Source organism: Leptodactylus fuscus, chromosome 9 (assembly GCF_031893055.1).
Source record: "Leptodactylus fuscus isolate aLepFus1 chromosome 9, aLepFus1.hap2, whole genome shotgun sequence".
Taxonomy (NCBI): Eukaryota; Metazoa; Chordata; class Amphibia; order Anura; family Leptodactylidae; genus Leptodactylus; species Leptodactylus fuscus.
The window spans coordinates 40,126,139-40,148,202 of NC_134273.1; the positions used below are offsets into that span (position 1 = coordinate 40,126,139).

At 39.8% G+C, this 22,064-nt stretch overlaps 1 protein-coding gene across 2 annotated transcripts in view; it reads left to right on the forward strand.

Moving 5' to 3' along the window:
• Positions 1 to 22,064, forward strand: part of CACNA1I (calcium voltage-gated channel subunit alpha1 I) — a 269,848-nt gene that overhangs the window by 88,223 nt on the left and 159,561 nt on the right. For both annotated transcript variants that reach the window (XM_075286787.1, XM_075286788.1), the window contains exons 4-7: positions 8,629 to 8,788; positions 13,180 to 13,495; positions 13,622 to 13,714; positions 18,756 to 19,062. In XM_075286787.1, the coding sequence (XP_075142888.1) occupies positions 8,629 to 8,788; positions 13,180 to 13,495; positions 13,622 to 13,714; positions 18,756 to 19,062 (876 nt within the window). The remainder of the gene's footprint in view (positions 1 to 8,628; positions 8,789 to 13,179; positions 13,496 to 13,621; positions 13,715 to 18,755; positions 19,063 to 22,064) is intronic.

The window sequence follows — 22,064 nt, forward strand, 5'->3', positions numbered from 1 at the left end:
AAGCAATGCATTATTTAGAAAGCACAGAAAAGCTTATTAAAAGATTTCATCCACATAAAAGTGTATATTTAAAAAGTGAGTGGGTAGAACTGTGGCTCCAAACCGGCTATTATATCATTAGCTTCTTGTTATGTATACAGCTTTATTGAACATATGCTGTGAACCAAATCTGCTTCTAACAGATCATTTAACACTGTGTGCACTGAGTGCCAGGAATGTGCATGAAATATACCTGCTTGTGCCGTCATTCTTGAATACATGAGCATGAATACAACGAATGTTCTGCTATACATCTCAAAGAAAAGAGAGACAGTTAAGAATATCAGAGCTGGTCTTTATATCTCCTGCAGTGGAGGAGGATACGCCTGATGTAAGAGAAGACCCACACCACCTCCTAAATCAGGTGCAAGCTCATGCACACGCCCTGAAAACTATGCAAGCTCATAGTGGACATTTATGCCATAGGATAAATCTGGTGATGGCTTATTATCCCGCCATTACATGCACTTTACACATTTACTCAGCTATCATGTAAGGCACATTGACATCATCACGCTTGCATCAAAGTGTCATGACACTGACATGCCACATGTGACCGCTGAGGCCAAATCACAGGTGACGCCACCCAGGAGGCAGGAAAAAAACCTGAAGATTCCTGGGAAAGAACACCAGACACCCCAAGGAAGCCAAGAGAGGTGAGGGACAGAGAGTACGAGTGTGTATTTTTCTGCATCTTCCCTGGGCCCATTATTATACTCTATGGGTATGATTAATTCATGTTACGTGTGAGTCCCCAGTGTATTTGCCAAATATCTGGAGGTCTAGTGTGAAAGGAGACTAAGATGTATTAGTAAAAGATGCCTAATAAGCATTTAATTTACATTTATATTGTTAACAGAACACTTTAGTCTTGTTAATCTTACATGTTTTGCTGCAGGGAAGAAGCCCAGCAAAATCCCTTTTTGCATCTCTGCACCCCTCACTACATTGTCTTTAAGACTCTAAGTTTTTTTTATGTATTCTAGCTTCTGTTTTGATCGGACATCATCTTGGTTTTCATACGGTAGTTCTTACTCTGTTCACTGCTATCAATCCCATGACACCTTAGCACATCATCATATGGGCTGCTAGAGACAATACCATCTCTGCCTGCTGAGAAACAGCACAGTTATCCTTCTCTCTAACATCTTTTATATAATCAAGTCATAAGTATATTGTTAGGAAGGTTGAATTGTGGTCTCATTCCCTACAATTGCAATAACTAAATAAGACTAACTTATCAACTGGAAAATGTCTCTTTAAGGCTTATGACAGCTTATAGTCATGAAGGCCCTTTGGTATTTGGCCCCTTTCCCCCCTTATACTGACTATGATTGTTTCATCTGCAGTCAACCCCTGTAGGATAATGCATATTCCGGCCTCAATCTAATACAATTAATAGATAATATAATGTATCAGTGCTGGAGCTTAGACACAGTTTAATGAATATTCCGGAGTCCATAGACCACATTTTACATTATTTAATTCTGACCTTGATTAGAGAGAATTCCTTCTTATGTATGAAGCTGTTACTTCTTGGAATGACTAGCCCTCTTTCTGTCAGACTCACACTGAATGATAGAGACTTCACAGACTTCGAGTAAGTTCATAAAAAGTCTTTATGTGATAATACTGATGATTTGGGCAACGAGATGGCGATTTGCCAGCGCTTCATGATTCTTATTCATGAATGCCAATTAATCTGCTGCTGCCGCTGTCTGTAGTCAAAGCTGGAAATGTGCACTAAGAAGAGGCGACTGCTGCAGCTACAAGTCCTCGAGAATATTGATTTAGTGCAGGTTGTGCTACCTTTAAGTAGATTATAACTGGATATTGCATGGTAACAATATTTATATTCCCCGGATGTATTATAATTATTAATTTGTACTTGTAGAACTATAGGGCTGGACTGAAAATGCCATGGTGGTTTTAATCACAAATATCATTAGCAATCTTGTCAGCCATGTTTTTATTAATGACAACACCAGCCATTAAGTATAGTAGGCAGATTTATAGTGAGTAATGGTGATATAAATTAAGATTGTAGATCATCCAATGGCTCCAAAGGACTCTCAGAATCCTAATCAGTTCTTGGTTCCGCCCCCTCTCCCGATCTGAGTTAATTACCAGTTTCTAAAATCCTAATTAGTAAATTAGAAAGTGCCCGACATTAAACAGACAAGAGCTTTCATATAATAGTAACACTAAACATTATCCTTCTGTTGGATCGCAAGAGAGCGGAGCTTGAGCTCCAAAGCAGAATCAAATATTATTGAGCCCGTTTCTGCGCAGAGAAAGTTGCCAGATTAATGACATTTGGAGTCGCAGCCATCTGTTTACCAACAAAACCAGATATGAATGGAGTGTATTCTCGGTAGAATTCCAGCACTACGAGGGCAGTGCGGACAGCATCTGATCGCTAGCTTTACTCGAAATTTTATGAATAGCTAAAGGAGATTTCTGGCATAGGGAGACTATGGAATAGCCCCTTCTCATGCTAACCTGCCAACAACACTGGAGAGCCCAATGCTTGGCTGCGATGGCCACAGCCTCAATGAAGTAGGAAAATCAACAGATGTTAACAGCACTGGAGCCGTGATGGAGTCATCAGGTGAGTTTTTTTTTCCTCTTTTATTTTATGCTGATTCCTCCTTTCACCTTAATATTTGCCAATACCAAAATTCTCCTTTAGGCTGAGGCCCCGTGTTGTGGAAATGCGGCATTTTTGCTGTTGCAGATTTTGCTTTGTTTGTCTTATACTTCTCCCTTCTGCTCAATCCAATCCTGGTTTTGGCTAAAAAAAAAAAAAAAAATTGCAGCAAAAGCAACAAAAAAGCTGCATTTCTGCAATGTGGGGCCTGAGCCTTGAATCTGAATCTTGTACAATATGTGTTTTAATATCACACTAAAGGGGCTGATCCCTTCTAGGAATTTATATTTATATTAAATTGATCATTTTTACTATTACTATTCTGTGATCTGTGTTCCAAACCAAACATGAAGCTCCTGGGCCCGATGCAAAATGTGTACCAGGTCCCCGAACTACAAGACATTGTTTATGATCCTGGTAATCTCATATTGGACAAACCACATTATGGACCCCCTAAAGCTCATGGACCTGGGTGCAACTGCACCCTATACACTCTTCTTAGGCTACTTCCTGGGTAAAAAGCTATGAAAAGTGCAATACTAGCTAGTTGGATTTGCCACAGAAGTGCATATTGTACGTCCATGTGTGAACAGACTTCATGCAGATGTTATTTCTTACAAATTCTCATACAGTGTTGTTTTAAAGCACATTATGACACCAAATGGACTGCCTATGGCTATGTATTATGGAACTGTGAGGAACTATTGCACCGCCTTACAATGTTAATGCACTCAGACTTTCTATATACACAATGCTGTACTTAGGTCCCCATACCCCCTGGGGCTCATAATAAAATTTGTGGACACCAGTAAGAACACTAAAATCATTCAAAATATGAGTGTTTTAGGCTATGGAGGGAATGCACTGGCTAAATTAGCTCATAGCTCATTGCCAAGGTGCCGCAAGGCAATCATTCTAACCACTGAGGCACTAACTAACCATAAAAAACAGATTTATATACAAACCAATCTTTTCAACATTTCATAGAGTTGGATATTTGCAGATACATTACAAGAGGATCATGGTTGGGGTTGACTATTATGTGATTTTCCTTGAACTACGGAGAGCCAAATTATTCTGACTACTTGGCCTGAGAACAATTGTGCCCATTTATGAAAGCTAGTGCAAAAACAAGTTGCAGATGTTTCCAGTGGCAGGCAACCAGATAACAGCTTGGCTATGGGCAGCAATCCAAGGTGATCTGAAGTCAGTAAGAGTTTATTGGATGTTACTGATACTTCTCACAATACTGGTGATGGCTATCTATGGTAAATAAAGTAGACATAGTTTGATGTTTAGATGGGTGGGGGACAAATATACCAAGGTGGTTGTTGCAGTTAACCTTTACTGGATTGAATACACAGACGGACTTTGATAGGTTAACAGCAATGACTTGCATATATAGTATCTGTTCAATGTAAGAATTTAAGCAGTCTATGGACTTTGCATGTAACTGGCCTTGCTAGAGTCATGGAATAGTCTCTCTCTGTAATACTGGTTACACAATACTTTACTGTTCCTAAATAGTGCATGGTATCATTAAACAGTGCTGCTATGGATTATGGACTTTACATGTAGCACTAGGTTTATGTACTTAGCTTTTACTAAGGGAGCGTTCACACTACCACCACTGTCTGCCAAGGGGTTTCCTTTCTAAACCCCAGGGAGACTGGATAGGGGACGGCTTGCTTTATGACTGCATGTATGACTTTGTGTCTGTGCAAAACTATGGTTTCCAGGTGGAGAGCCTGCATACCGACACCGGTGGTCACCTTTAAAAACTCATTCAAATGAATGGGTTTTAAAGCTGACTGCCGGCAAGCCATCCCCTGTCCAGTTTCCTCAGGGTTTACGACAGGGCAGACAGCGGTGGTAGTGAGAACCTAGCCTTAGAGGAGGTGCCCTTTTCTTGATATCTCTCTTCCTACTATGCAACTTGCTTGTGATCCTCAAAGTGCCGTTACTAGTCCAGTTTCTTGTCTCCACTATCCAATACTTCTGCTGCTTATACTTAAACATGACCATATGGCCGTAACCTCTTCTCATGGCTCCAGTTCTCCACCCAATTCTCTGGACTAAGTTGCACACATGACTATTCATTCTGTCAACTTCCTGTCTGCGCCATATCTCCTTGGCCAGGAATCTTGCCCTGCTGGAATATATTGTTAGAACAGCATCTCTGTGGGTTACAATATGACCAAAAAAATATAGCTTTAAAGTGATTGTCCAAGACATTTTTTAACTTGTATAGTTCCTAAAAATGGGGCAGAAAAATGTACTCACCTCTCCCTGGTCATCTGTTTGGAATGTACAAGTTCCCTGGCAGTAGAAGTGTCTAGTTCATGTGAGGTCACTGATGGAGAATATCCCAGCCCACAGCAATGACCTCTTTACAAATGACAAGTGACTTACTAGTCTCATCTGACTGGATGCCAGGGGACCTGTAAGTAGTAGTCACCAGGGGTAAGTATATTTGTTATTCTTATCAGCCATTTTCAGCCCCTTCACAATGTTTCTGACAACCCCTTTAACTTCTATTAGCACCCATTTCCATGATTCGGTACTTGTATTTGCAGATAAGGATTAATAAGATTATCTATTGGTTTGGCAGTCTTACCAAGTAACCTGACCACATGCCCTAGATCCAAACACTAACAAATGTCTTGAGCACATAGTACCAGTACCAGCAAAATTTCCCTTACGAGCACATTTTACGTTTAAGAGGCTACATTATAACAAATAGCTCCCAGTCGCACAGAGTTAGAAATAAATCATAGTCACTTACAATTTCTTAGCAGGAAAGAACATTTATATCCATTATTAGTTTGCCGCGTTTGATCTGTCTTATTACCTTTATTTGTTTCTCTGTTTACTAGATAAAGAATACACAGGTAGAGATATTTCAGAAACCTTTAGAGAATATTACATAATCTGCAGGATCCGCAGCTAAAGAAAAGTTACTGTATAACGGCAGGCTGTAAAAGCAGTTGGTACAAGGATAGGCCACAGGAATATGGTCCTATGGGGTCAGATCTCTGGATTCCTTGTAGATCACAAGAACAAAAAGACAGCAAAACTTCTAATGGTTCACTGTCGGTGAAATTTACATCAAGTTCTTTGCATTGATGTTGGCCACCCTCATGTAATACACTGCAGCACTAGGCTATGGTTCCTTAATTCTGAGGATTGGTAGGATCCTGGTAGTCGGACCCCACTAGCAATATCAAAATACTGACTATTATGAGATTCAGAAATGAAAGAATTTTTTTGAGAGAAGTTCTCAGTAGTTGATACCTTTTGTAATGGCTAACTTAAAAAAATTTTTGATGACATATTGAGCTTTCGAGACTCTATATAGGTCTCTTCATCAGGATGTTATAACACAATTTCTGAAGTTAGGCATATATATACACAGAGAAATGGAGTGTTAGATGCAAAATAGATGGAAAACAGAACATGTAAATAAACAGTTTAAAAAAACATATATATCAGTTCGCAGGAAAGTTCTCTGGGTTTATGGTTTCTTTTGATCAGTGACGTGGTGTCTAGTGGTTATAAAGTGTCATAAAACCCTGGGCCTGATTTAATCCCTTTTGGAGAGTGTTGAAGGTCATCATAAGTTTAATCTCCCATATGCGGCGATCCTTTTTGTTTCTAAAGTTCCCTCTCAGTACCAGGATCTTCATATCCTGGGTCATATTATGATTTTCATTGTAGAAGTGTTTTGGCACAGGGAGGTCCAGTCTCTGTTCTCTAATCGTATGTCTGTGTGAGTTCATCCTCATACTAAGTGACTGTCCTGTCTCACCTACATACAGGCCCCCAGGACACTTAGTACACAATATCAAATACACTGCATTAGGTGTGCTGCAGGTGAAGTTACCTGGGATCTTGTAGTGTCGATCAGAGTTCGGGATCTTTATTTTATGCGTAGTCAGTATGTGCGGGCAGGTTTTGCACCTCTTCTGTCCACATTGAAATGTTCCTTTGTTAGTTGGAGGTGACACTGAGCTGCTAATAATCATATTCCTGAGGTTTGGTCGGACCTTCAGTGAGATTCAGAAATATAAGATTTAAAAATGTGGTATTTTCCCAGTTTCCATATATAACAATATTTAAAAAGGAATTTTATTATTTTAAAAGTCTATTTATTTTATTATATGATTTTAATTAGTTTTAGGCAATTTTAGTTATTGACTATAACATTGGACAATTTCCTATTTTTATTTTGTTGAAATAAATAACCGTCATGATGCAAGATGGCGGGGCCATAGTGTTTTTAATAAAATCGGATAAAAAAATCAAACAGAATATCAAAGAATTGGAGAAGAGAATTTATTTTAGTATATGTTTAGGATTCATTTTAGGTAATTTCTCATACTTACTATATGATTGGTCAGTTTCCTATTATCATTTTGTAGAATGAAGTAACCATAATGAGTATATTACATCTATAAATTCTTAGAGGTGACGTGAGTAAATTGCTAAGGGAATATTTTTGGATCCAGCAAATGTTATTCTCTGTATAATGAAGTTATTACATTTTCCAATAGCATATACATTTTCTTTATAAAACAAATTAAAGTGACTCTCCAAGATGCTAAATTGATGGCCTTTCTTTAGGATAGGTTAGCAATATTAGTTCTGTGTAGGTTTGACACCCGGGACCCCCATTGATCAGCTGTTTTAAGCACATTGTATGGAGCCAGAAACAGATGGCAACATACTCCATGGTTGTACCACCACAGTTGACCTCACATTCATTTGCTGGATGTGGGACCTCCACTGATTCAAAACGCATCTGGCCTGACGGGACCTGTTAATTTGCACTTGAGAAAGGGTCTGTATACGGCCTGAAACGCGTCATGTTTCTTCTTTATACTTACCTTCAATAAAGGGTCTTTCGGTTTGAAATCCTCGGTTTGTGCTTCCACATCATTACCACGGATCCCTTGTTACGGACCTCCAGTCTCCACTGTTGCTCTCTGATTCAAGGATAGGCTATCAATATTGAGGCTTGTAACACTGATTTGTGAAACCTGAACAACCCCTAATGTTATGAACAGGACAGTTATATGTTATATCCCCTTGAAAAATTTACAGCAGTCCCTTCACCATGTTACAATTCAGATTGATGCATGTTCAAAACTTATGGATCACAATAAAGTGGTTGCCTAGTTTAGAAAACCCTTTTCATGTAGGTAAAATTGGAATAATTGAAATATTAATAAAATAATAGAAAATTATTTGTTAATGGAGAAGATCCTGTTTTCATGATCCTCACCACAAGGCCAGAATGTTACAAAGAGTGTCGCTCGCTCTAGAGGTCATGTGACATGTCATGTCCTGCATTATACTGATTACCCATTCAGTTGAGTAGGCGCTGTGTAATGCTTCATTTCTCCAGTGGTGACACTACAGGGGAATTGAACGCTTACTGCCAGGTTTTATAAGATTATAGATTATAGCTGAGCATCGTGGGTCTCAGTACAAGGGACACTTTGTGATCAGCTGATTGTAAAGGGACCTAACAAGTAGAGATGGTCCAATGTTGAGAACCCCTTTGAGGTCAGATTGCAGCATGCTGGGTGTATTACCAAATTTACCATCTGTGTGTTGTGACTTGATCATTGCTTTCCATGTGCTCTGTTGGTATTATGTCGTATGCATGGGTTGGAACATTTGACTACTGAGATCAGCCCATCACTGTATGATGGGAGGAACCACATTTGTTTCTGCTGAATCATTCTATCATCCAGGGTAATTCTTCCATCTCTTTTATCTTCAACGTTTTACCATCTATGACCATTTCCCATTCTCTTTCATGTCATCCTTGCCCCACGCTGTCCTTGTGTTGGTCTTTGTCATACAATTTTTACATATCTCTTCACTATTTGTTCTTCCATTTCTGCTGTTTCTCCTTTTTTACTCCTTTGCAGGTATGAGGATCTTGGTAAACTTGCTGCTGGATACATTACCTATGCTGGGCAATGTCCTTCTTCTATGTTTTTTTGTCTTCTTCATATTTGGAATCATTGGGGTGCAGCTTTGGGCAGGACTACTTCGTAATCGATGCTTTTTAGAAGAGAATTTTACAATGTAAGTCCTAACATGGATTTTATTATTATTCTGTTTATGGAAATGTGTCTGTAGTCTTGCATTTTTGTGTTTGTATTTGCTTTACTGTTTGTTTCTTATTGAATGTATTTCTTCCACATCTTAGAAGCATTAGTATGGCATTATCATGAATATGTCCTGAGCCTTTGCAATGTCTCACAGTAATGGGATATATGGGATACAGGGATACTCACACTATTGTTGTGAATCTCCTTTGCTCTCATAAGATGAAGGCAAAGGACTTTAACAGTGATAGAGTGTAAGACACAGAGGAAGCAAAAATTAAAAATGTAGTGAAATCTGCAGAAAAAAAAACCTAAACTTTTCTGCAACATGTGGCCTCTGTGTAAGGTCCCATGCACACGATCGTGTGCCTACTAATTTGTAAGGGTCCATGAACATTATCCTGATCTTCATGGTTCCGAGTGTGGGCTTCCACCAACTCCAAACCATAAGATGACATATAAGTAAAAATATATATAATTGTCCCAGTTACCATCAATAAAACACATTAGACTGTGGTGCGGGTAAAACGTGGGGTTGGCCAGAGCTTTATTGACCGCATTTAAATTAACTACTTGTAAAATGGAAAAACACCAATAACCATGCCCCATGAGCCTCTTATTGTAAGCATCAATTTTCAAATCCGAATGTCCTGCTGTCAAATCACATTGAAGAAAGGATTCAGTATATTGTAATTTTTTATTTTAATTACTAATCATTCTAGATTTAGGAGTCCAGTGGTTGATTCTATTCAGAGAGCTGTCAATTACTGAGTAGAACCGCCATTGGACTCCTAAGACCTAAATTTTCAGTGATTTGAATTAAAATAATGCAGATTGTACAGAAACTTTTCTTAAAAAAACAATTTCTATTATGATAGTGTCTTTGGAGCAAATATCAGAAATTGCAGGAACTGGCTAAAAATAGAGAGTAGTAGAACAAGCTGTTTAAATCTTATATCCCAAGGGCCAAAGTTATCCCTACAGAAACTGATACAAGAAATAAACACTCCACAAACTGAAGTCAAACCAGAACCTAAAATAAAACTACAAGGCAGATCAGAACCAGGAGGATAAATAAGCAGATTGACCATGTCCAAGCTAAAAATCAGTCCAAAAAATAACGTGACAGCCAGAATCAGAACAGAAGTGGATTTCCATGGAACAAGGTCAAGATAGAGCAGACTAGCACAAATGATCAGGATATAGAAGTCTCACTGAGGGTTGGTTCACACTAGCGCTTGTATTCCGTCCGCAAGGAGTCAGCATGGAGACCCCCCAGATGGAATACCAACGCTAATGCAAGCACTGTGCAGTTAAGCACACGGAGCTCATAGACTATAATGGGCTCCGTGTGCTTGCCGTGCACTGCCCACACAATTCATTTGTGTGGTCAGTGCGCAGCAAGCACACGGAGCCCATTATAGTCTATGGGCTCCTTGTGCTTTGCAAGCACATCGCTTGCAATTGCGGTTACATTCCGCCCGGGGGGGTCTCCATGCTGACTCCTTGCGGACGGAATACAAGCGCTAGTGTGAACCAACCCTAAGTTAAATGAGCATGAGCAGGATCAGGATTTAAGTATCCCTCCACAGCTGCTGATTTTATCAACATAGGAAAGTCTTAAAGACTGTAGAACAGGGGTAGGGAACCTTTGGCTCTCCAGCTGCTGTGAAACTACAACTCCCAGCATGCTCCATTCACTTCCATGGGAGTTCCCAGAACAGCAGAGCCAGTATGCATGCTGGGAGTTGTAGTTTTGCAACAGCTGGAGTGCCATACGTTCCCTGCCCCTGCTGTAGAAGCTTCACAGGTTGACATGGAAACCTTAAAGCAACAACAGCTAAACTGAGATTCCTGACCATATCAATCTGCTCCATTCTGACTATTATATAACAGTTTGCCTGCATATTGAACTGAATGTTCAGCAGTAGGGATTCCCTTTAATTTTGAAGAGTACGCATATAGTACACAGCCATTTGTGCGTAGCTGATCATGACTGCAGTAAGTATTTCTCGGAAGTATTAGTGCCATTATCATTAATGGATGAAAACTGTGTCTATACTTGTCTTCCTATCAGCGTGAGCGGTGCAGCTAGCTGATTATAAAAGCTATTAAAAAATCAGTGTTCATTATCTGAGCTCAGGGATAAATGTATTAACTGATGTTAACATACTGTCTAGCCAAAACTTCTCCAGAGTCAAGTGTAGGCTCATAGTGCATGTCAAAAAGACACCATCTGAAGACTCATGAAGGCCTATGCTAAAAAACAATGATACTAACATTGATTAGAAATTATAAGCTGTAACTTTGAAGTTTTTAAACGTCCAATGTTAAAAAATAGATTTTCAGATTTTGTTTTTCTGCTTCTGTTGCATAAAAGTCTATATTAAAATATAAAACACACTTTAAACTCAGCGAGGCAAATTTATTAAGACTGGTGTATTGTATGCCAATCTTAATATAGCCTGGCTGGCACTGATGTAGAGAAAAATGATAAATTTCCCCCTTGCGTGTTTGTGGCGTTTTGCTGTACTTTTTTTTGCATTATTAGGTCTTTTTTTTTTTTTTTTTTTTTGTCAAAACACAGCATGCTCCAATTATGGCATCATTCCTAATGTATTTCCCATAGGCTTGTCTATAGGACTTGAAAAAAATTCATGATTAGAAATAAATGCTACCAAAAATGCTCATTAAAAATTCACTAAAACCAGTTGGTCATGTTTTGGACCTTTATAGACACCTATACAAAAAATGTTTGTTAGATTGAGTTCCCCACGTTGCAGAAAAGCTGCTTTTTTGGTTGCAGAATTTCACTTGTCATGTGAATATAGGGTTATGGTGATTTTGATGCAGGATTTCGAGCCAAAGTCAGAAGTAGATCCAGTATCAGTGTTTCTTTTATATTTCATATTCTCTATTAATCCAAGATTTAATTTGCAAATAGAAAAAAAAATAAAACAAAAAGCAAAGTGTAAAGAAATACATTTGTAATCAAAAATCATTAAAATAATATTCTAATTATATACCGTATATACTCGAGCATAAGCCAAATTTTTCAGTCCAGTTTTTGTGCTGAAAAAGCCTCCCTCGGCTTATACTCGAGTATAAAATAATACAAAGGCGGGGGGGGGGGGGGGGGTTATGACCATCCACAATATTAATGTATAGAATCTCCCATAAAATAGTGCAAAAAAAAAAAAAATTGTAAATCCCTCCTCTCCCTAGAATACATACAAAAGTAATAAATTACTGTGAAGCACATACACATTAGGTATCCCTGTGTCTGAAAGTGCCCGGTCTACTGAATATAGGGTATCTGCAGTGCTCCTGTTCCGTCGGGAAGGGGTTAATAGGAGCACTGCAGATCCCCTATATTCAGCCAGGCTGAATTCCAAGTGGGGGAAGAAAAAACAGTCCACAAGCTCAGGGAAGGGGCAGACAGACAACCAAAACACCCCCTCCCCTTCCCCAGCATCTACTGCACACAAAAACTCCGACCATTTTAATTTTTGAAATTTTCCAGTAGCTGCTGCATTTCTCCCCCTCGGCTTATACTCGAGTCAATAAGTTTTCCCAGTTTTATGTGGTAAAATTAGGGGCCCCGGCTTATACTCGAGTATATACGGTATTCCATTCACTTAAGTAACTGAGCTGTGAGAGTAAGGCTGCAGCCCCTCATTGTGGAAACGCAGCTTTTTAAGTTGCAGATTTTCCTGTGTTTTTTTGAGCAAAACTTTGGAGTGGATTGAGCAGAAGATGGAAGTATAAGAGTTTCCTATATATTTTCCATTCCTTTTGTAGCCACTCCTAGGTTTGGCTCAATAAAACGGAACAAAATCTGTAACAAAAGAAGCTACATTTCTGCAATGTGGGGCCTAAGCCTAAAGGAGTTGTGTTTTCTTTACTTAAAGCAGTTGTGCTGTTATTGACACTTATCCACCAATCTACATAGTAAGGGATAAGTGTCAGGTCAAAGGGGCCTGACAAACATGAACAAGGGATACAGTTCATAGATCCGTAACTTTTTGGACTACTCTAGGCACACCGTGCTTTGGCGATGTTACACCCTAGCATTCAGTTTTCTGTTCTTTGGGTCCGCTTGGCAGAAAATTCCTGTTTGCAGGACTTTTCTATTCACGATTTTTAAACGAGTTCGGAAACCCTGAATCGAGTTGAAGTGCTGGTGTGAACCCAGCCTTAGAAAGTCCCCTCTGCTCTTGGGTGGTCCACTAAATTATCTCAGACTACTCCATAAACAATACACTGTGTTGCTTATTTCCATATTGTAGATTACTACCATGTTGTCGTGCTACTCATTTGCATAGTATTTCAATATGCTTTGTTATATATAACATTTATGTCTTTCAGACAAGGTGATATCACATTGCCACCATATTACCAGCCTGAAGAAGATGATGAAATGCCATTTATCTGTTCATTATCTGGTGACAATGGAATCATGGGGTGTCATGAGATCCCTCCACTTAGAGACCGGGGTCATGAGTGCTGCTTGGATAAAGAGGACTACTATTATTATAATTCCATCCGACAGGAGTTTAATGTCAGCGGCATGTGTGTCAACTGGAATCAATACTACAATGTTTGTCGCACCAGCAACACCAATCCACATAAGGGCGCCATTAATTTTGATAACATTGGTTATGCTTGGATTGTAATATTCCAGGTGGAGTTTTGTAACTGACCCTTACAAAATAATTTCCTATAACTAAAATACACTATCAGCTATTGCTAGATAGTTACACATTGGTTTAGTACTTGTATGCTCAGATTCCTGTTCTCTGTCTTATAGGTCATTACATTAGAGGGCTGGGTAGAGATCATGTATTATGTCATGGATGCACACTCCTTCTACAACTTTATCTACTTCATTCTCCTGATTATAGTAAGTAATAGAAAACTCTGTTTCATTCTGTGATTTCAATAATAAAATATTTTCCTCTTAAAGAGTTTGTCCGGGACATCACGACCCCTGGTCATGTGATTCGGCAATGTTACCTTTGTTATGGGGGCCGGCAGACTATAGGAAAGCAAGGTAATAGCAGAGGTAATTGGGGAGGAGTGGGTGGAACGCCCTGGGGAGCCGAACATTGCCTCCAATCACATGACCCAGGGTTTCTGATGTCTCCGAAACTCTGAGGTCCATCAAAAACATTCCGCCGGACCAGGTAAGTGAATAAATACTCCCCATAAACCTCTCTAAAATATATTCTTCCCTTTATCTGTTAGGGAATTGATAGGACAGCAATTCACCAGTAGCTGTTGAACCCTGGAACGGGACACAAGAGACAGTGAGCCCTAAGCTGAAGCCCCCAACTGTCCCTTCCTATTGCCAGGCCCTATCCTACATAATAGGCTGAAACCACGAAGACGGTCCCTTCCTGTATATGTGAGACACAAAACGCAGACAAGACGGACAAAAACAAAGGGAGCTCAGTTAGCCAGGGTTCGGTAACAGTCGAGTAATGCAGTGCCAAATAGGAGTCCAAAGAATAGTCAGTAGGGAAAGTCAAAGGTCAAGAATAAGAATGCAAGCAAAAATAGTGACAGCAAGGAGCAAGTACGCACAAGGCAATAGCAAGCACTGGTGTAAATGAGAGCCAAGACTAAATAGGGGAGGAAGAACCCGCCCTGAACCTGACAGGAAGGCAGGTTGTCAATCACAGGGCAAGACAAAATTTAACCACTTAATGGACAGAGGCAACAAGGGCAGAAGACGGGTGTGGTACAAATACAATCAGAGAACTAGAGCCATGTTCACACAGTACAACTAAAAACTTTAAGCAAATTATCAAACTGCACACGCCTCCTGCGGCGCAGCACGCGAGCAGAGGGTGGCGCAGAGACCCGAACAGGCAGAGATGTTACATTATCACATCATTTTTCTTTGTCCTGTTTTGTATAGTTTATATATTTCTCAATTTTAAGATTTTTTTCTGAGTGACCCAGTAGCTCAGCCATGTCTCCCTGCTACTCCTCATAGTCCACTACAGGTGGTAAGACAATTGACTGGAGCAGCAGCTGCTCTGGCTTTAACCGCTTCACAACAGTAAAATAACCCTCTTGCTAAACCCTTTCCTCTATCATTCTTGAGTCTAAGATGGGGGTGAACAAGAGATTAACACCTTTGCTCTCTGCAGGATTTCTACAACACTTTTTGTGTCAAGATCATGCTGACTGATACAACTCAAGTTCTTAGTTACTTTTAGCATTCATTACTAGGTTTAATGTTCTCCTTGAACCTTGATTTCTATATCAGGAAAGAAAAAGATTTAGAGATGAGCGAGTAGTATTCAATCGAACACCTTGCCGCCATAGGAATGCATGTAAGCGGCCGAACAGCAAGCGGTTAAGCGCATCGAATATTCGCATACACGCATTCCTATGGCGGCGAGGTATTCGATCGAATACTACTCCCTCATCTTTAAAAAAGATTACTAAGTGCCTCCTAAGTCGCTGCCAACCTAAACAGTACCGTCAAGGTTACCTCCAGCTGTATTTGGACCCTCGGGTTCTGAGTTCAATTTGTAACCCCAGTCCACCACACCATTGGTTAGATAAGTTTGGAACATCTATACTCCAGTAGTCATGTGTCCTTAAACCTTGAGGGCCTTGGCACTAGGTTTTTTCTGGCATTAGCGCATGACGTTACAATAGATATTGGATTTATCATACTGTACACTAGGTAAACATGGTAGATTAATGGCAGCGTGTATAGATTATTGTAGTGGTAAAGCCGCTTCAGAAAAAATTGTATGTAAGTTTGTAAGTTACTTGGATATGCCCTTTAAAGTGGTGTAAACACTACACGTCTCCTTCAGAGCCTGGACTTGGAGGCAATATACCGTAAATGGCAGTCAGCAACTATGCTATAATATCCAGCTGAGGAAATGAAATCTCTCCAAATTCACCCAAAAGCCTGTAAGTGTTGTTTACTGATTCACATAAAAGATGCTTTCAAATGCTACATCCTAAAACAAAAGAAATCTAAACATAGCAGTGGGTGTAATGAGGAGCTTTTCCTGACCTACTGTGTTTCCACATGCTGTGTGTTTCTGCAGAGGCGAACATCACTATCTTGTAACTGTTTTAGCTACCTGCTATTTAGCTTCCTAACAGTTTGACTCTGCAGAGGCACCAAACAGCCCCACACTAATGAGACCACGAGAGGTCAGACAGCTGACACTCCACACAATCGCGTGGCGTCTGCTTACATTCCACAAAACCGTGAAATGGAGCCATAGACTTGGTATATTGAAGATGATCATTTGTATCTCATAATAGTACGCCTGGAAATAGGTTTTATTGCATATTGGGTAACAGTCCTCAGCTGCTGCATACAGTACTTATATTAGATGTAAAGACTATGGCAGCTCAAAAATGTGTAAAATAACACAATAATAGGATCATATGTCTGATTTCTTTTTCAGTTTACATATAATGGGGTCGTCTGGGCTCATTTTTAGAAGTCTTTATAGAATAAATGTATAGATACTGGTGTAACCATAAGGGTCACAGTAGCTACTGGGCCCAGAAGCCAAGGGGGCCCGCAAGTCATGCAACTTCTTCTTTTTTTTTTTTTTTTTTTTTTTTTTAATGTAGATTGTGAGCCCCACATAGAGCTCACAATGTACATTTTTCCCTATCAGTATGTCTTTGGAATATGGAATGGAAATCCATGCAAACACGGGGAGAACATACAAACTCCTTGCAGAAGGTTTTATGCCCTTGGCGGGATTTGAACACCAGGACTCCACCGTGTGGCCCCCGTCATGCAACTTCTTTGATGTCCTTACTGATTTCCTTTGATAGCTGGCAATCTGTGCATCATAAATGTATAACCCCTGCCCTCTGGAGCACTGTAGTGAGACAAGGAAAGAAGGTGTATGATACACAGCCTAAAATTAACCCTTTCATGGTGGAATATTGTAGCAGTTGTTTGTATGTGCTGTTTTGAAGGGTCTAAGATTTTTATAATTTGCATTATTCAACTAATTTCTGTGTTGTTTTTATTCTTGCATGTGTTTTCATTTATTTTATTTTTTGGATCACGCAACCACCGCGGTCAGAGAGGAGCGGCACCCATATTTGTGTATACACAACGAAAAGGGATAGTAATAAACCATCCCTGCCTTCTCTAGGAGAGCTGCCGCTGTAGTTACGCACTAGTACGTCCTTTAAGAACAGGAAAAAGACCATCCGGACGTATATAGTCTGTGGGCAGTCTTGAAGAGGTTAAGAAAGGCCAAAAATATATACCAAATAAAAATATGTTTAAAAAATTAAAACAGATCTGTTTAATGAGGGACAGCAACAACTATTTAGGGACCCCCTTGACAACAATGAGGTCTGTTGGGTAGCCATTGTTTTAACTGTCTTCATCTGATGAAAAAGTCATGCTTGCATTTGTGATTTTAGATGCACTATGTGAAACTATTGTAAACAAGGATACAGATTTGTATAGTAACAGATTTAGGAAATACTTGCATTCTCCATAAAATAACAATTCTGGAACTTTTTTATGAACTCTTTATTCCTCTGCTATCCTTTCTAGAAATTTATGAATAAAATGACAAATGGGTGGTACCATTTGGGGGTGTCACTACATAGTTTGAGATGGCCCAGTTAGTGATGACAGTTCAAGACTGGGTATGGACATCCCCATTCAACAAGGGCAATGGTCAAGCCCAGTTGTCAATGTATTCCGAAATTTCTTGGAATAACAGGAATGACACATCACTAGAGATGAGCGAGTAGTATTCGATCGAGTAGGTATTCGATCGAATACTACAGTATTCGAAATACTCGTACTCGATCGAGTACCACTCTCTATTCGAATGGAAAAGTTCAATGCTGAACCAGCATTGATTGGCCGAATGCTATACAGTCGGCCAATCAACGCTGGTTCTTCTCCTACCTTTAGAAGTCTTCTCCGTGCAGTTTCCCCGAGGCGTCTTCCGGATCTGAATTCACTCTGCCAGGCATCGGGCCTGGGCAGAGCCGACCCGCTTGTAGTGTGAACATGCGCAGTCGGCTCTGCCCAGGCACGATGCCTGGAAGAGTGAATTCAGAGCCGGAAGATGCCGCGGGGACGCTGCACGGAGAAGACTTCTCGGAGGATCCAGCCCGACCCTCACTCATGGACTTGGTAAGTATAATTTGGTCGAACGTTGCCTACCCCTGAAACAAGCATTTTCCCCCATAGACTATAATAGGGTTCGATATTCGATTCGAGTAGTCGAATATTGAGGGGCTAATCAAAACGAATATCGAATCTCTAACATTTTACTGTTCACTCATCTCTACACATCACTGCTTTCTAAGAAAAGGTACTCCAGAAATATAAGAATTTACTGTAGTAATACAGTCATGTCAGTAGTGAGATACTATGGCCTCACATGGTTTTGCTCCGGGTTTCTATCCTTGCCCAGAACCAGTATAGACCTGTGATTGAGTATGGATTCTGTGAGAAAAACCCCTTCATACCACCTAACAAACCTAGAGACTCATGGTATGGACCCGTAGCAATAAATGAGAACCATATTTCAGTATGAATGTGAAAGGGCCCAAAACAAGATTACATTCAGTGGAGACAGTAAGTCGTAAAATCTACAACATAGATTATGGTCAGTACAATAAGCATTATGTGTGTATATGACTGTTAGTAACATTATGGGATGTTATAAGCTGAATATGTTAAAGATTCTTTTCAAAACCCCACCCCAATGTCTTATATACAAGATTTAACAAATAAAAAGCACCCCCTTTGTGTACACTGCTGCACCTATTGTTTCGGAAAAACGGCAATTATCCATCCTTTCCCTTGAACTGGAAGATCTTCAAATCTCCACAAAGATGTGACTATGCCTGTTGTACCGTAAGGTTCCAGTGGACTATAGTAATCCTTGTTTTTCTCTTTCCTTTAGGTTGGATCGTTTTTCATGATCAATTTGTGCCTGGTTGTTATAGCCACTCAGTTCTCAGAGACCAAGCAAAGAGAACACCAGCTGATGCAGGAGCAGAGGGCTTTGTATTTATCCTCTAGCACAGTCGCTAGTTATGCCGAGCCTGGGGACTGTTATGAAGAAATCTTTCAATATGTCTGCCACATCCTTCGAAAGGCCAAACGTCGTACAGTCGGGCTTTATACCAGCCTTCAAAACCGAAGACAAAGTCGAATTGAGCTCAACAACCCTAAGCTGGGTATCAATGGGAAAGAACAACACCAGTTGTGTAAGAATCTCTTGGGAAAAGCAGGAGAAATGGACACCCTCTGCTTAAATGCATTTTTTGTTGCAATTGAAGGAGATGCATAAATCCAAAGTTGCAGATTTATGGGGGGTTTCAAGACTTTGATAGGATAGGTCATCAATATGTTCAACGCCTGGTACCTAACTGATCAGCTGAATGGGGTTTTGGCAGTTGAATGCCAAATAGTTCACCAGACATAGCACTGTGCATTGCATAGACGCTATGTCTGGTATCACAGCTTAAATGCAATTCATCCTGTAATGGGACTGAGTTACAGCAATCCATATAACTAATGAACATGACATCACGGTCATGAAGAATCGGTCATAGGATATGCCAGAACCTCACTGCCCTTTCAATGAGGTTGATTGAAATAGGATTTTCACCCATTTGACCTTGATGACCTATCCTAAGGATCAGTATTAAAGTGTTGGTAAACCTGTTTAACAAAAACTAGTTATAAACTGTCCCTATACAGATTTGTCTATTTACTCTTCTGCTTGGCTCAGCATAACCCAAGGTGGGTGGGGCAAGATCAGATTTTCAGAAAACTTGATTTTGCGATACTCTGCAAGATGTCTCTATTCTAGGTGTCTATGCCACCCAGTGGTGGTGTTATAAGACTTGTCGAGGGTTTTGCTAATATGTAGTGATATTGTATTATATTTGTTTCATTAATTGGAACCAAGTTCAGATTAAGGTAAGTGTGGACACATGCAGTAGATACAAACACAGCTCTGCTACCTTCATGTTCTCCTCCACACAAAGCTCTGCAACCTCCATGTTCCCTATACACACACACACACACACAGAGTTCTGCTACCTTCATGTTCTCCCACACACAACAGCTTTGTTATCTCCACTTTTCCTACAGACCCAGCTATGCTGTTTCTAAGTTCTCCACACCCACATGTCTGTTACCTCCATAATTTCCACCTCCAAACACACAAAAAACCTGCTTCCCTATGTTTCTGAACACACAGCTCTGCTACCTCCATGATTTTCCTCAACATGCATAACTCTGCAACTTTAGGACTAGCAGGCTACATACAGCCTGCTACCTCCATTTTCCCTCCACACCATTGGTTCTGCTGCCTTTATATCCTCATATGACTCTACTACTTTACATTTTCCCCATATTCAGTTCTGTTACTTTCACATTTCTCCCTCACTCAGCTCTGCTACCTCTACGCTTTCCCAACACTTAGCTCTGCTGCATCCATATTTCTTCACACACTCAGCTCTGTTACTTCCACATTTCCTCCTACAGACAGCTCTGCACATCTTCTGAAGTTATTGTACAACAAGCTCCACCATTTCTTGTGATCAGTCACACAACTGTGATATCATGAAAGGTCCTTTTGCAGAGCCTGCAAAATACCAACAATTGTATTACTGGCATATTGCAGTTCTGCAATATGGTCTTTACATGATTTTACAGGGGGTTGTGACCAGTTTGAGAAGCAGTGATTACTGAGTAGTTTAGAATCCCAAATGCTGAAATGATTAATCAGTCTGGCAAGCGTTAAAGGAATTGTCCACTTCCAAACCGATATTGAGGGACAAAGGTTATCGGGTTTTATAATAAAAAGTTCTACAGTTTTCCAATATACTTTTTGTATCAGTTCCTCACAGTTTTCTAGATCTCTGCTTACTGTCATTCATTCTGCTTACCTCTATATCTTACCTGTATATCCATCACATGACCATGGACCATAAATCACATGACCATGGTCAGACTTTTATCCTCTAGAATAAACAGAATGAATGATGGAAAGCAGAGATCTAGAAGACCATGTATTGATACAGAAAGTATATTGCTAAATGATATATCTATTTATTATACAAACATTATTGGTCTGAAAGTGGACAACCCCTTTAAGTCTCAATCAATCCCAGTACTCTAGATTTTGTTATTGTGATGCCTGCTGCATCTCAGTGGCTTTCAAGAAAATGGGACTAAGCTAATGGCAGGCAAAGCCACAACCAAGTACTTAACTATTAGCTTTACATTCCTAGAAGATGTATTATATATCTCATATACATAACTTTAGGCACACATATTCCATCAGCTGCAGAACCTCTTTGGAAAAAATATAAGTGAGTTAAACCTGCATCTTTGGGATTTTATATTGTCAATGAAATCCTGATTGACTCGTAATATTATACCGTGCGGCTTTCACACCGTATTCCATCCTGCCACAGCTAAAGGATAAAAACATACAGAGAGACTAAATGCTGTCTTGGGTGATTACATGTAAAGCGATATGTCATCCCTAGTGCTAAAGGGATATAGAACGGAGGGGAAAAAAACCTAAAATAACATATGTTTATGTACGATAAATGATAAGTCCTGGAATACACCTTTAAAATATGTTCACATGTAGCAGATAAGCTGCAGATTCTATGCAGTGCAATCCACACATAAATTGACCTGTGGCATGGAGATTATATCTGCAGCATGTCAATTTATATTCTGGGTTTTTATGACAGATTTCACCCTTGTGTAGGGTGAAGTCTAAGGCAAGCCAACAGAAATGCCACAATGAATTTCACATAAAAATTATACCATTTGTTGCAGTATTTTCTGCTGCAGATTTCATGGGACAAATATTCCAACTCCATGCAGGTGTAGAGTCAGGTTATAACCCAGGACCCCAATTCTATGGTGCAATAGGACTAACCACTGAGCCACCAGTCTGCATTTGCAATTGCTAAGCCCCCTGATTTTTCAGTGGGGGCATCAATGCAATATGGAAATATGGTAGGAGTCATGAGTCCACTCCTAACCGCAAAATGGGGCTCATGTGATGGTTCCTTACACCTTCTTATTCAGAAATATATTAGTCTAAATTCCAAAGCTTTTAAAGGATTTATTCACAGGCAGCAGATTCATTGCAAAATTTTCTGTGAATATCCAATCCTTTTGAATAAGGCCTGCAGAAATCGATATACTACAGAAAAGTCACCATTCATTCTAGGAG